Here is a 14352-nt window from a genome sequence, read left to right on the forward strand (position 1 = left end):
CCCCAAAGCAATGAGTTGCTCTTAGCTTTTGTGTAAATATGTCTGTGGCCGTTGTCAACTAAGGCTAGTTGTATTAGGACTTAACGATTATGGCCACACGGTGGCACGCTTACTACCGTGGAAGGAAAGGATGTACAACGTTTTGGGTCGGGACACTTCTTCAGACTGATGACGTTGGGCAGAGAATGCTGGAAAAGATTTGTTGATGTTTAAATGTTGCCCGATTTTGATTGGGATGGTTCAGGTGAGCCATCTTATTGAAGTATTATAATAGTTCTGCTAAAGTTCAATGGTTCATTTATTGTCACATACACCAATTGGTGTAGTGAAATTCGAGTTGCCATTGCAGCACATTAATTAGAATGCAACATAACATTATACAGGAATTTAACATTAAACATTAAAAAAAAACATCCCCCACAATGGTTCCCACTGTGAGGGAAGGCACAAAGTTGCCTCCACAACAAGAATTAAGAGTTCAAGAAAGAACTGCAGATGCTGGAAAAACCCATAGCTATCTTGACTACCCTCCTGTAAAAACTCTATCCCCTCTTCCCAATTCCTCCGTCCCTACTGCATCTGCACCCAGGATGAGGTATTCCAAATCAGGGCATCGGAGATGTCCCCATTCTTTAGGGAACGGGGGTTCCCCTCTTCCATTATAGATGAGGCTCTCACCAGGGGCCCCGGAAATATCCCTTGTCCTCACCTTCCACCCCATCAGCCATCGCATACAACATATAATCCTCTGACATTTTTGCCACCTCCAATACTGGCCACACCTTCCCATCTCCTCCCCTTTCTGCTGTCTGCTTCCCTCCATAACTCCCTGGTCAATTTGTCCCTTCCCACCCAAACCTTCTACTCAGCGGCGGTGGAAATCATCTTGTCTGGGAACATTACCATCTGGTTTGGGAATTGCTCTGCCCAGGACAAGAAGGCTCTGCAGAGAGTAGTGCGTTCGGCCGAATGCACTATGGGAACTTCACTCGCCCCCCTGCAGGAACAGGAGGTGCAACTCCAGAACAAATAAAATCATGGGAGACCCCTTCCACCCCTGCAACGGACTGTTCCAGCTGCTACGGTCAGGCAAACGCCTCCGTTGCCATGCGGTGAGAACGGAGAGGTTGAGAAGGAGTTTCTTCCCAGAGGCAATTCGGACAGTAAACTCCCACCTCACCAGGGACTAACTTTACTACGTTTTTCCTTCCAATATTTAATATGTAAAAGAATATGTGTGTGTTTATGATTGTGTTTATAGTTTGTTTGTCTTTTTGCACAAAGTCCGCGAGCATTGCCACTTTCATTTCACTGCACATCTCGTATGTGTATGTGACCAATAAACTTGACTTGACTTGACTTGAAACCACCCCCTCCCCGTGTAGTTTCCCCTTGCAACCGCAGGAAATGCAACACCTGCCCCTTTACCTCCCTCCTCGACTCCATCCAAAGACCAAGCAGTCTTTCCAGGTGAGGCAGAGGTTCACCTGCACCTCCTCCAACCTCATCTGCTGCATGCGGGTGTCAACTTCTGTACATCGGTGAGACCAAGCGCAGGCTTGGCGATCGTTTCGCTGAACACTTCCACTCAGTCTGTCTTAACCTACCTGATCTCCCAGTGGCTCAGCACTTCAACACCCCCTCCCATTCCCAATCTGACCTTTCTGTCCTGGGCCTCCTCCATTGCCAGAGTGAGACCCAGCACAAATTGAGGGAACTGCACCACCTATTTTGCCTTGGGTAGTTTACACCCCAGCAGTATGTACATTGACTTCTCTAATTATAGATAGCCCTTGCGTTCTCCCTTCTTCCCCTCCCCCTTCCCAGTTCTCCAACAAGTCCTACTATCTCCGCCTATTTCCTTTCTTCCCCCCCCCCCCCCCACCGGCCCCGACATCAGTCTGAAGAAGGGTCTCGACCCCAAACCTCGCTAATTTCCCTTCTCTCCATAGAAGCTATCTCGCCCGCGGAGTTTTTATCTAGCTACCCCAACAAGGATGTTGTGGTGGGCCTGAGCTACAGGGCGAGGTTGGGCAGGCTAAGACTTTATTCCTTGTAGTGCTAGGGGTTGAGGGATGATCTTATACTGAACAAGGTCATGAGGAGAATCAATAGGGTAGGTGCACAGTCTTGTATCTTTCACCCTGTAGGGGGATTAATGAACCAGGGGACACGGGTTTAAGGTGAAAGGGGCACGATTTAATAAGAAATCTATCAAGAGCAGCAACATTTACCGCACAATGTGGTGGGTAGAAGGAGCGAGCTGCCAGAGGATAGGCACAAAATGCTGGAGTAACTCAGCGGGTCAGACAGCATCTCTGGAGAAAAGGAATAGGTGACGTTTCGGTTCGAGACCCTTCTTCAGACCTGTCCCTTTTCTTCCAGAGTTGCTGTCTAACCCTGTGAGTAACTCCAGCGGTTTGTGTCCATCTTCGATTTAAACAGGCATCTGCAGTTCCTTCCTACACATTTCGAGCTACCAGAGGAGGTAGTTGAGGCACAACGTTTGAGGAACATTGAGACAGATGCCTGGATAGGACAGATTTAGAAGGATGTGGGCCAAGCACAGGCAGATGGGATTAGTGTAGGTGGGGCATGTTGGTCGGCGTGGGCAAGTTGGGCCGAAGGGCCTGTTTCCACGTCGTGTGACACTATATCACTTTATAATTAGCTGGCTTTGGAATGTTAATGTGTCTCTTGCTTCCATTTTTCTTCTCTAGAAAAGAGATGTGACTAGCTCTGAAGATGAGACTTCTAAAGTAAGTATTTAATCTTTAGGTATAGACTTAGAAAGTAGATGCAGGAGGAGACCATTCGGCCCTTCGAACCAGCACCACCATTCATTGTGATCATGGCTGATTGTCCCCAATCAATAACCCGTGCCTCCCTTCTCCCCATATCCCTTGACTCCACTAGCCCCTAGAGCTCTATCTAACTCTCTCTTAAATCCATCCAGTGTTTTGGCCTCCACTGCCCTCTGTGGCAGGGAATTCCACAAATTCGCAACTCTCTGGGTGAAAATGTTTTTTCTCACCTCGGTCTTAAATGGCCTCCCCTTTATTCTAAGACTGTGTGGCCCCTGGTTCTGGAGGGGTAGAATGGCTATTTATTTTGAATTAACTTATAAAGGCAAGATGTGTAGGTCGATTCTGGTCTAGAATGCAAATCCCCAAAACAATTCACAAGCAATAGGAACAGAATGAGGCCCTTCAGCCCATCACGTCTACTCTGACATTCAATCATGTGGCTGATCTATCTCTCCCTCTCAGCCCCATTTCTCCTGCCTTCTCCCCATAACCCCTGACACCCTTACTAAGCAAGAATCTATCTCTGTCTTTAAAATATCCATTGACATGGCCTCCACAGCCTTCTGTGGCAATGAATTCCACAGATTCGCCACCCTCTGACTAAAGAAATTCTTCCTCGTCTTCCTAAAGAAACATCATTTAATACTGAGGCTATGACCTCTGGTCCTAGAATCTCCCACTAGTGCAATCTTCCTCTCCACATCCACTCTATCCAGGCCTTTCACTATTCAGTAAGTTTCAATGACGTGTGGGATGGAACTGCAGATGCTGCTGCATACCACAGATAGATACAAAATGCTGGGCGGGCTAACTCAGCAGGTCAGGTAGCATCCGGTAGGATGGGTGACGTTTTGGGTTGGAACCCTTCTGACTGAAAATAGAGTGTGGGGAGGGGGGGGGGGGGGGGAGAGGAGGGAGGAGGGAGGATGTAGAGGGGGAGTCAAAGGAAAAGTGGAGCCCATAATGTGCCATTGTTGGCTGGGGAAGAGGTGATAAGGACGGGATGCGAACAGTGAAACTAGCGGGAGTACCTGGGTGGAGGTGGGGGTGAGATAGAGGGAATGCAGGATTTACTTGGATTTCAATGGGCTTGCCCCCACCTACATTAAAAGTCTTCTCACCCACCACACCACCTCCAGGTCCCTCAGATCGGCCGACTTGGGGTTGCTGAATATCCCGCGGTCTAGGCATAAGCTCAGGGGCAACCGCGCCTTTGCGGTTGCAGCTCCTAGACTGTGGAACAGCATCCCCCTTCCCATCAGAACTGCCCCCTCCATCGACTCTTTTAAGTCAAGACTTAAAACTCATCATCTTTTTTAATGCATTTCGTTGTCTCTGTACTGTACACTGACAATGACAATTAAAATTGAATCTGATCTGATCTCTACTCCCAAGCCTTTCCTGATGTCCTCTGAGCGAGGGCTATATGTATGTAGTTTATTTGTTTATACTATTCCTATACAAATGTAAAGCACTTTGGCCAGCGAGAGATTGTTTTTTAAATGTGCTATATAAATAAAAGTGACTTGACTTGACTGGGAATTGGTGAAGTCAATGTTTATACCGCTGGGTTGTAAGCTGCCCAAGGGAAATATGAGGTGCTGTTCCTCCAATTTGCGTGTGGCCTCACTCCGACAATGGAGGAGGCCCAGGACGGTCATGTCGGTATGGGAATGGGAAGGGAAGGGTTAATATGTTTGGAAACCGGGAGATCCCATAGGCCCAGGTGGACTGAGCGTAGGTGTTCACCAAAATGATGAACCTCTACTTTCAGTCTGAAGAAGGGTTTCCGACCTGAAATATCGCCCATCCTTCCTCTTCAGAGACGCTGCCTGATCTGCTGAGTTACATCAGTACTTCGTGTCTACTTTAAATGATGTAGTATCTGGCTGAAGAAGGCTCCTGACCTGAAACATCACCCATATGTCCCTTCCACAGATGCTGACTGACCCGCTGAGTTTTGTAGCAATTTACTCAACAGCCAAAAATCTGTAGCCTCCCTTTGACCTGGTATTTTGTCGGTTCACATGCTTGACCAATGGTGTTTTATCATTAATGTTTTATTATTATTAATGTTTAGTGTTTTCTGAGCCATTCGTAACTGTCACTGTATGTCATGTTGTTACTTGTGGGTGGAGCACCAAGGCAAATTCCTTGTATGTGAATACTTGGCCAACAAACGTACGTACTTGTGTTGTTGTAAGCGATTTACAGGCATGAATGGAAATCTTAATGTTTTTGCATTAGAAAGAAGAGATCGCGTCCCTCAAGCAGAAGACATTGAAAGAAGAAGTAAGTATCTCTTTAGGGGGCGGCACGGTGGCGCAGCGGTAGAGTTGCTGCCTTACAGCGCCGGAGACACGGGTTGGATCCTGACTACGGGTGCTGTCTGTACGGAGCGTGTATGTTCTCCCCGTGACCTGCGTGGAGTTTCTCCGAGATCTTCGGTTTCCTCCCGCACTCCAAAGGCGGACAGGTTTGGAGGTTAACTGGCTTGGTATACATTTAAGGAATTGTCCCTGGAGTGTGTGTGTGTTAATGTGCAGGGGATCGCTGGTCGTCGCGGACTCGGTGGGCCATAGGACCTGTTACTGCACTGTATCTCTAAACTTAAAACACTAACCTAAACTGACATCTCACTGAGGGTCCAAGGGCATTCGGTTTAGTGGTGGTGATGGTAATCTTGGTTCCGTCAACGCTGCCCGGGTCTCCGTGAAGGTGGTTGCGATACGGCCTTTCCAGTAACCAGCCTGTTGGCAAGTGTTCGGGTCCTGGCCGAGCCAGACCAAATGCCTTCCGGGCTTATGCCCACCCCTGGGTGTCCCTGGAGAGGGGAGCACGCAATACCCACGGGCACCTTGACTCCTTTCCGCGACTGCAGTGGGCTTGAGCGGGGCGGGGCGGCACGGTGGCGCAGCGGTGAAAATAGTTTATTGTTACGTGTACCAAAGTACAGTGCTGCGCGCTAACCAGTCGGAAGGAACCAAACCCAAAGCAATTAGGAGCAGACGAGGTCATTCGATCCAATTTGTGATCCCAGCTGCCAAGACAGATGTGTACAGCAATTCGTTCTTCCCCCGCACAATTAAAGCATGGAATAATCTCCACCCAACTATAGTTACCCAACCAGATGCAACTAAATTTAAAGTGGCTCTTTCTTCCCAATAACCCTTTCTGGTTTAATCCCTCCCTTCACCACCTCCAGATTAAATTCCATTTGGAATATTTTGGAGGACCAAGAAACCAAGAAAAGAAACAAGAATACGTGATTGCAATCGAGCCATTTGCAGTGTATAGATACATGATAATAAGGGAATAACGTTTAGTGCAAGGTAAAGCCAGCAACGCCCGATCAAAGGTAGTCCGAGGGACTCCAATGGTAGTTCAGCACTGCTCGCTGGTTGTGGTGGAGTTGCCAGAGCACTGGGTTTGATCCTGACCTTGGGTACGTGTCTGAACGGAGTACGTACATTCACCTGCTTGGCTTTATCTAGGTGATTTATGGATAGGACGGGTTGGGAGAAATAGGGGCCAAACGCAAACTCGTCGGGTTCTCCCGTTTCCTCCCACACTCCAAAGACTTGCAGGTTTGCAGGTTAATTTGGTAGAATTTGTAAATTGTCTCCCGTGTGTAGGATAGTGCCAGTGGACGGCGCGGACACGGCGGGCCGTAAGGACTGTTTCCGCGCTGAATCTCTAAACCCTAAAGTGAAGGGTGCTTCTTGGATGGAAGTAACATTGTTTTGCTTTGATACTTATAGACAATAGGTGCAGGAGTAGGCCATTCGGCCCTTTGTGCTTGTACCGCCATTCAATGTGATCATGGCTGATCATCCCCAATCAGTACCCCGTTCCTGCCTTCTCCCCATATCCCCTGACTCCGCTATTTTTAAGAGCCCTATCTAGCTCTCTCTTGAAAGCATCCAGAGAATTGGCCTCCACTGCCTTCTGAGGCAGAGAATTCCACAGACTCGCAACTCTCTGGGTGTACTTGTATGTACATTATTTTTATTAGTGACAGCTCTTCAGGGCAGTGCAACAGTTGTCATAATGTTCCTGTAGATAGACCAGAAATAAAATTTCTGGTTGAACATGTTGCCAGAGTCTTCTCCCAAAATCTACCTTGCTCATCCACACTTCCACTATTACCATATAACCATATAACAATGACAGCACGGAAACAGGCCATCTCGGCCCTTCTAGTCCGTGCCGAACACTTACTCTCAACTAGTCCCATCTACCTGCACTCAGACCATAACCCTCCATTCCTTTCCCGTCCATATACCTATCCAATTTATTTTTAAATGATAAAATCGAACCTGCCTCCACCACTTCCACTGGAAGCTCATTCCACACCGCTACCACTGTGACTAAAGAAGTTCATAGAAACATAGACATAGAAACATCGAAAATAGGTGCAGGAGTAGGCCATTCAATATGATCATGGTTAATCATCCAACTCAGTATCCTGTACCTGCCTTCTCTCCATACCCCCTCATCCCTTTAGCCACAAGGGCCACATCTAACTACCTCTTAAATATAGCCAATGAACTGGCCTCAACACTTCTGTGGCAGAAAATTCCAGAGTTCCCCCTAAACTTTTGTTCCTTAATTCTCCAATCATGTCCTCTTGTTTGAATCTTCCCTACTCTCAATGGAAAAAGCTTATCCCCGTCAACTCTGTCTATTCCTCTCATCATTTTAAAAACCTCTATCAAGTCCCCCCTTAACCTTCTGCGCTCCAAAGAATAAAGCCCTAACTTGTTCAACCTTTCTCTGTAACTTTGTTGCTGAAACCCAGGCAACATTCTAGTAAATCTCCTCTGTACTCTCTCTATTTTGTTGACATCCTTCCTATAATTAGGCGAACAAAATTGTACACCATACTCCAGAATTGGCCTCACCAATGCCTTGTACAATTTTAACATTACATCCCAACTTCTATACTCAATGCTCTGATTTATAAAGGCCAGCACACCAAAAGCTTTCTTTACCACCCTATCTACATGAGATTCCACCTTCAGGGAACTATGCACAGTTATTCCTAGATCCCTCTGTTCAACTGCATTCCTCAATTCGCTACCATTTACCATGTACGTCCTATTTTGATTTGTCCTGCCAAGATGTAGCACCTCACACTTATCAGCATTAAACTCCATCTGCCATCTTTCAGCCAGTCAGAGAGCTAGGCTTCTCTGCTGACCAATTCAATTGGCTTTGTTGATGACACCCACCACTCTCTGAGCGGAAGCTCAGAGGGGATAGAGCCTTTTCTGTTGCTGCACCGGCACTTTGGAACACCTTGCCGCTGCAGATCAGACAGGCCCCTTCACTGTCCATCTTTAAATCCTCCCTGAAAACGCACTTTTATTCACTGGCTTTCGACACTGGCTGAGACTTTGTTCCTGTTTTAGTGCTTTTAATGTCTTTTAATTTTTTATTGTTTTTATAGTCCTGTCGTTTTAATGGTTTTAGTTTTGTGATAACTTTTTGTTGATTTCCATTGTACAGCACTTTGTGGTAACTGATGTTGCCTAAAAGTGCTTTATAAATAAAGTTATTATGATTATTATTATTATATGTTTGTAACTAAGAAGATTTACTCCAAAGCCGAATTGTGTATCATTTTCCATTGTTATTTCTGGATCATATCAATTGGCCCCGAGACCTATTTTCCTATTTTGAGACCTATTTTGGTGACCCATGGATTTGGTCACCTATCCGTGTTCTCCAGAGATGCTGCCTGGTCTGCTGAGTTACCCCACAATGTCTTTTATTAAAATTGTAATCCAGCATCGGCTGTTCCTTCTGTCAATGTTTGCAATCCCTAGTGATCCAAGGACCATCCTGGAGAATTGATAAGTTCTAGGAGCAGAATTAGGCCATTCGGCCCATCGAGTCTGCGCTGCCATTAAATCGCAGAAACATAGAAAATAGGTGCAGGAGTAGGCCGTTCGGCCCTTCGAGCCTGCACCGCCATTCAATATGATCATGGCTGATCATCCAACTCAGTATCCTGTACCTGCCTTCTCTCCATACCCCCTGATCCCTTTAGCCACAAGGGCCACATCTAACACCCTCTTCAATAAATCATGGCTGATCTATCTTTCCCTCTCAATCCCATTCTCCTGCCTTCACCCCGTAATTCCTGACGCCCTTATTAATCAAGAATCTGCCATTCTCCGCCTTAAAACCTATCCATTGACTTGGCCTCCACAGCCATCTATGACAGTGAATTCACCAGCCTCTGGCTAAAGAAATTCCTCCTCATCTCCTTTCTGAAGATACGTCCTTTATTTCTGAGGTTACGGCCTCTGGTCCAAGTCTCTCTGGCCAGTGGAAACTCATAGAAACAAGTTAATATTCTCATGTAAAATTGATGTGTTGCCCCTCAGTTAGCATGGACACATAGATAGCTAGAAACATAGAAAATAGTTGCCGTAGTAGGCCATTCATTCCTTTCAGCCAGCACCATCATTCAATATGATCATGGTTGATCATCCAAAATCTGGTTTTTACCTACAGTCCAGAATCTTCTGAATCTTCTAAATTTGTAGTCTGCAGGGCAGTACCCTGCATATCGCCAACTTGGATGTGGTGTGCATTCTAACGTGCTGTTAGTGCCCCCTTAAAACCGTCTAGTGAAGGTGATTTGACTATATTGTTGTCTCGTTTATTCCATTCCATTAAGGTTCTTACAAAGAATTAAGGGTCTGCCCCACTTGCGTGCGATTGCGTGCGTTTGGCGCGACCAACTAAGTTCGCGCTAAGTACGCGCGTGATGTCATTTATGTTATGCTTACCAATCAGCTGGGCAGTAGACGGGCCGACTGAATTTGGGTGTCGCACAGCGTCGGGGGGGTGACGTCTCCACGTAACGGCAGACGCTAGGCGTACGCCGTCAAGATGCTGCGTAAGACCGCGGTGCGCCTGCGTGCCGACAGGCCGTTGGCGCACGAAGATCTCGGCCACTGTCAGAATTCTCAGAGCCCCGCGCGATGTCGGGACAAGCCCCGCACAACTCCGCGCTTCTTAGTGGGACCGGCCCTGCTGCATGGCCATACGGTGCCCGTACGCCTCAAGCGACCATGAGGTGCCGTAATTTGCGATCCAAGATCGCGTAAGTGGGACGGGCCCAGAGTTCTTATAAATATCTGTCCTGGCGAATGGGATTTCAATTTGAATATCATTTCTCTTTCATGTTGAGCACGTTATGTATCTATCTGCAGTTATGCCGACCATCCCCTTGTGAATCTTGTACAACACGGCTAGTCTGTTCCTTGCCCTTCTTGTTTCCAGCGTTTCCCATTCCAGGTCAGACAGAACTGGCACTTGCTTTCTCCATAAGTTGTAACTGGGGACAGATGTTGATACAAATCTTAATGTTTTCATGCTAGAAAGAAGAGATGAGATCCCACCATTCATTGACATCAATATTGGAAGTAAGTATCTGTGAGGACCCAAGGTGATTTAGACAAAATGCTGGAGTAACTCAGCGGGCCAGGCAGCATCTCTGGGGAGAAGGAATGGGTGACGTTTCGCGTCGAGACCCTTCTTCAGAACTGACCCGAAACATCACCCATTCCTTCTCTCCAGAGATGCTGCCTGTCCCGCTGAGTTACTCCAGCATGTTGCGCCTATCTTGGGTGTAAACCGGCATCTGCAGTTCCTTCCTGAACACCAAGATAATTTGGCTTGGTACAGGTGGTGGTGGGTGGTGGTGGTGTTTTGAGTTACATCACCGTTGGCCCCTTCAGGTTTACGAGGTGGCCTTGGCAGTGACCAGAGAGTTGGCAGGTGGGCCAATTCTGGCTGGGCCAGGCTGTCCGCCGAACACTCTTTAGGGCTTCCGTCCTTGCCCCGAGTGACCCAAGCATTTTGCCCGAAGGTGGCCTTGCGGACATTTGCTTCCCTGCTCCCCCCGAGGCCATTCACACCTCTACCAGAGGTTTGCTTTTTCCTAAATTTGGTTTGGTTTAGTTTAGAGATGCAGCGTGGAAACTGGCCCTTCGGCCCATCGAGGCCGTGCAGACCATTGATCACCCGTACACTAGTTCTATGCTATCGATCCCATCCTACACACTAGGGATGATTAACCTACAAACCTGCATGTATTCAAAATGCGGGAGGATTTTTGCAGAATAAAAACACACGCAGGTCACGGGGAGAACGTACAAACTGCGTACAGCCAGCACCCGTAGTCAGGATCGAACCTGGGTCTCCGGCACTAGGCAGAAACTCTACCGCTGCGCCACTGTGTTGCCCCTTGTGTTTACACATTGTTTAGAATCTACTGCCTAGAACTTCATATGTAACAGTTTAGTTTAGAAATACAGCATGGAAACAGGCCCTTCGCCCATCTAGTCACTGCCAACCAACGATCACCTGTGCACTAGTTTCTCCTACACACTAGGGAATTCCCGGGATGGCGGGACTGTCACATGCTGAGAGAATGGAGCAGCTGGGCTTGTACACTCTGGAGTTTAGAAGGGTGAGAGGAGATCTTATTGAAACCTATAAGATTGCTAAGGGTTTGGACAGGCTAGAGGCAGGAAACATGTTCCCGATGTTGGGGCAGTCCCGAACCAGGGGCCACACACAGTTTAAGAATAACGGGTAAGCCATTTAGAACGGAGACGAGGAAACACTTTTTCTCACAGAGAGTGGTGAGTCTGTGGAATTTTCTGCCTACACACTGGGGACAATTTACAGAAGCCAATTAACCTACAAACCTGCACCTCTTTCAAATGTGTGACGTTGGAAATGATCAGGCTCACACAAAGTGTTTAGAATTCATAGTCTTTTATTAGCAACTCTGTGGAGGAAACGCAAGGTGCTTTCATCACTACACGCAGACTACTAGTCTGCCAGGGAGAGAGAGAGAGAGAGCTCTCTAATAAGCTTGTCAGCAGTGCAATAGTATAGAAACATAGAAACATAGAAAATAGGTGCAGGAGGAGGCCATTCGGCCCTTCGAGCCTGCACCGCCATTCACTATGATCATGATTGATCATACAACTCAGTATCCCGTACCTGCCTTCTCTCCATACCCCCTGATCCCTTTAGCCACAAGGGCCACATCTAACTCCCTCTTAAATATAGCCAATGACCTGGCCTCAACTACCTTCTGTGGCAGAGAGTTCCAGAGATTCACCACTCTCTGTGTGAAAAATGTTTTTCGCATCTCGGTCTTAAAGGATTTCCCCCTTATCCTTAAGCTGTGACCCCTTGTCCTGGACTTCCCCAACATCGGGAACAATCTTCCTGCATCTAGCCTGTCCAACCCCTTAAGAATTTTGTAAGTTTCTATAAGATCCCCCCTCAATCTTCTAAATTCTAGCGAGTACAAGCCGAGTCTATCAGTCTTTCTTCATATGAAAGTCCTGCCATCCCAGGAATCAGTCTGGTGAACCTTCTCTGTACTCCCTCGATGGCAAGAATGTCTTTCCTCAGATTAGGGGACCAAAACTGTACGCAATACTCCAGGTGTGGTCTCACCAAGACCCTGTACAACTGCAGTAGAACCTCCCTGCTCCTATACTCAAATCATTTTGCTATGCTATAAGTGACATTAATCTACAGGCAGGAAACCGGAGCACCCGGACACAAAACCCACGCCGTAATAGGGAGAATGTGCAAACTTTATAGGGACAGGCACCCGTAGTCGGGATCGAACTCGGGTCTCTGGCGCTGTAAGGCAGCAACTCTACCACTGCACCACCGTGCCAATTGGTAGAACTGAAAGTTCTACAGGGTGATAATAGACGCGCAGTGCCGGAATAACCCGGGCGGTCAGGCAGCAGCTCAAGAGAACGTGGACAGGTAATGACTCGGGTCGGGACTCTTCCACAGACTGCAGTCATGGAGCTAGTGGTGTTCTGTCTGAGTGAAATGCATTCCATTGCAAAGTGCTACATGGCACATTTTATCCCCCATCCTGAGCGCGATGAATGCCGATGAGAATAAAGGACTGGGTCAACACACACGACGTCACTGGGGCCCGTTTAGAAGGACGAGGGAGGATCCCGTGGGGGACCCCTTCCACCCCAGCAACGGACTGTTCCAGCTGCTACGGTCAGGCAAACGCCTCCGTTGCCATGCTGTGAGAACGGAGAGGATGAGAAGGAGTTTCTTCCCAGAGGCTATTAGGACTGTAAACTCCTATCTCACCAGGGACTAACTCTACTGAACCATTTTCAAGTTTTTTTTTAAATTGCTGTTTTTTTTTCCTTTTACCTTCCGCCCACAATGGGTAATATGTAAAAGAATATGTGATTCTGTTCCATACTGTTTGTTGTTTGGTAGTTTGTTTGTTTTTTTGCACAAAGTCCGCGAGCATTGCCACTTTACATTTCACTGCACATCTCGTATGTGTATGTGACCAATAGACTTGGCTTGACTTGAAACTTACCGAATGGTGAAAGGCGTGGATAGAGTGGATGTGGAGAGAGGATGCTTCCACTGGTGGGAGAGTCTAGGACCAGAGGTCACAGTGACAGATTAAAAGGATGTACCACTAGGCAGGAGATGAGGAGGAATTTCTTCAGTCAGAGGGTGGTGAATCTGCAGAATTCATTGCTACGGGAGGCCAAGTTTGTGGATAATTTTAAGATTGACAGACCCTTGATTTGTACGGGTGTCGGGGGTTATGGGGAGAAGGCAGGAGAATGGGGTTTTAGGAGAGAGAGAGAAAGAGATAGATCTCTTTTTTTTATTTTTTTATTTCAAAATAGACTTGATTCAATTGATAAATATATACAATTCCTGAACCATTCAAACAAACAAAATTCATCCGACATTTTCGGAGACTATACAAATTGTTCCAGTACAATTTTTTTTACATTTGTCAAATTTCACCAAACAGTCCCCCACCCGTGCCACTCTGTGGCCCCCTGTCCAAGTAATAAATATATACAATGTTTACACAGTGCGAAAATTCCATCTGACATTTTCATTTCCACACAAAAAATGTCCACCACCCGTGCCACACATGTGGCCCCCTGGCGTGGGATACCTTCCCTTAATTTAATTTGAGGGGCGTCTCCACCATTGATGTGCTTGATGAGCCGAATGGCCCAATTCTCATCCTATCCCTTACGACCTTATGACCTTGTGATCTCTGGAGAAAATGGACTGGTGGTTTTTTTGGGCCGGGAACCTTCTTTCAGACAGGGTGGGGAGAACTGAAGGTAGGTAAAGACCAGAACAAAGTAGGGCTGGCAACAGATAACCAAGGTGGAGCCCACAATGGTGCATTGTTGGCTGGGAAAGGGGTGATAACGAAGGGATACAAAGTTACCCAAGCTAAATATGAGGTGTTGTTCCTCCAATTTGCATGTGGCCTCACTATAAGCCTGAGGGACAACTTTTTTCCACACAGAGGGCAGTGGTATATGGAACAAGCTTGCCAGTGGTGAAATCTGAAGCTGGTACTTCAACAATATTTAAAAGATATTTGGACAGATACACGGACAGGAAAAGTTTAGAGGGTTGTGGATCAAACGCGGGCAGGTGGGACTAGTGTAGATGGGGCATCTTGGCCCAC

General features: G+C 47.1%; 1 protein-coding gene across 1 annotated transcript in view; it reads left to right on the forward strand.

The window, feature by feature from the left end:
• Nucleotides 1-14352, forward strand: part of LOC129694184 (glycogenin-1-like) — a 94684-nt gene that overhangs the window by 70953 nt on the left and 9379 nt on the right. Inside the window, exons 16-17 of the mRNA XM_055630902.1 lie at nucleotides 2721-2759; nucleotides 5055-5099. Of these exons, the coding sequence (XP_055486877.1) occupies nucleotides 2721-2759; nucleotides 5055-5099 (84 nt within the window). The remainder of the gene's footprint in view (nucleotides 1-2720; nucleotides 2760-5054; nucleotides 5100-14352) is intronic.

This window comes from Leucoraja erinacea, unplaced genomic scaffold, assembly GCF_028641065.1.
Source record: "Leucoraja erinacea ecotype New England unplaced genomic scaffold, Leri_hhj_1 Leri_56S, whole genome shotgun sequence".
NCBI classification, from domain to species: Eukaryota; Metazoa; Chordata; class Chondrichthyes; order Rajiformes; family Rajidae; genus Leucoraja; species Leucoraja erinaceus.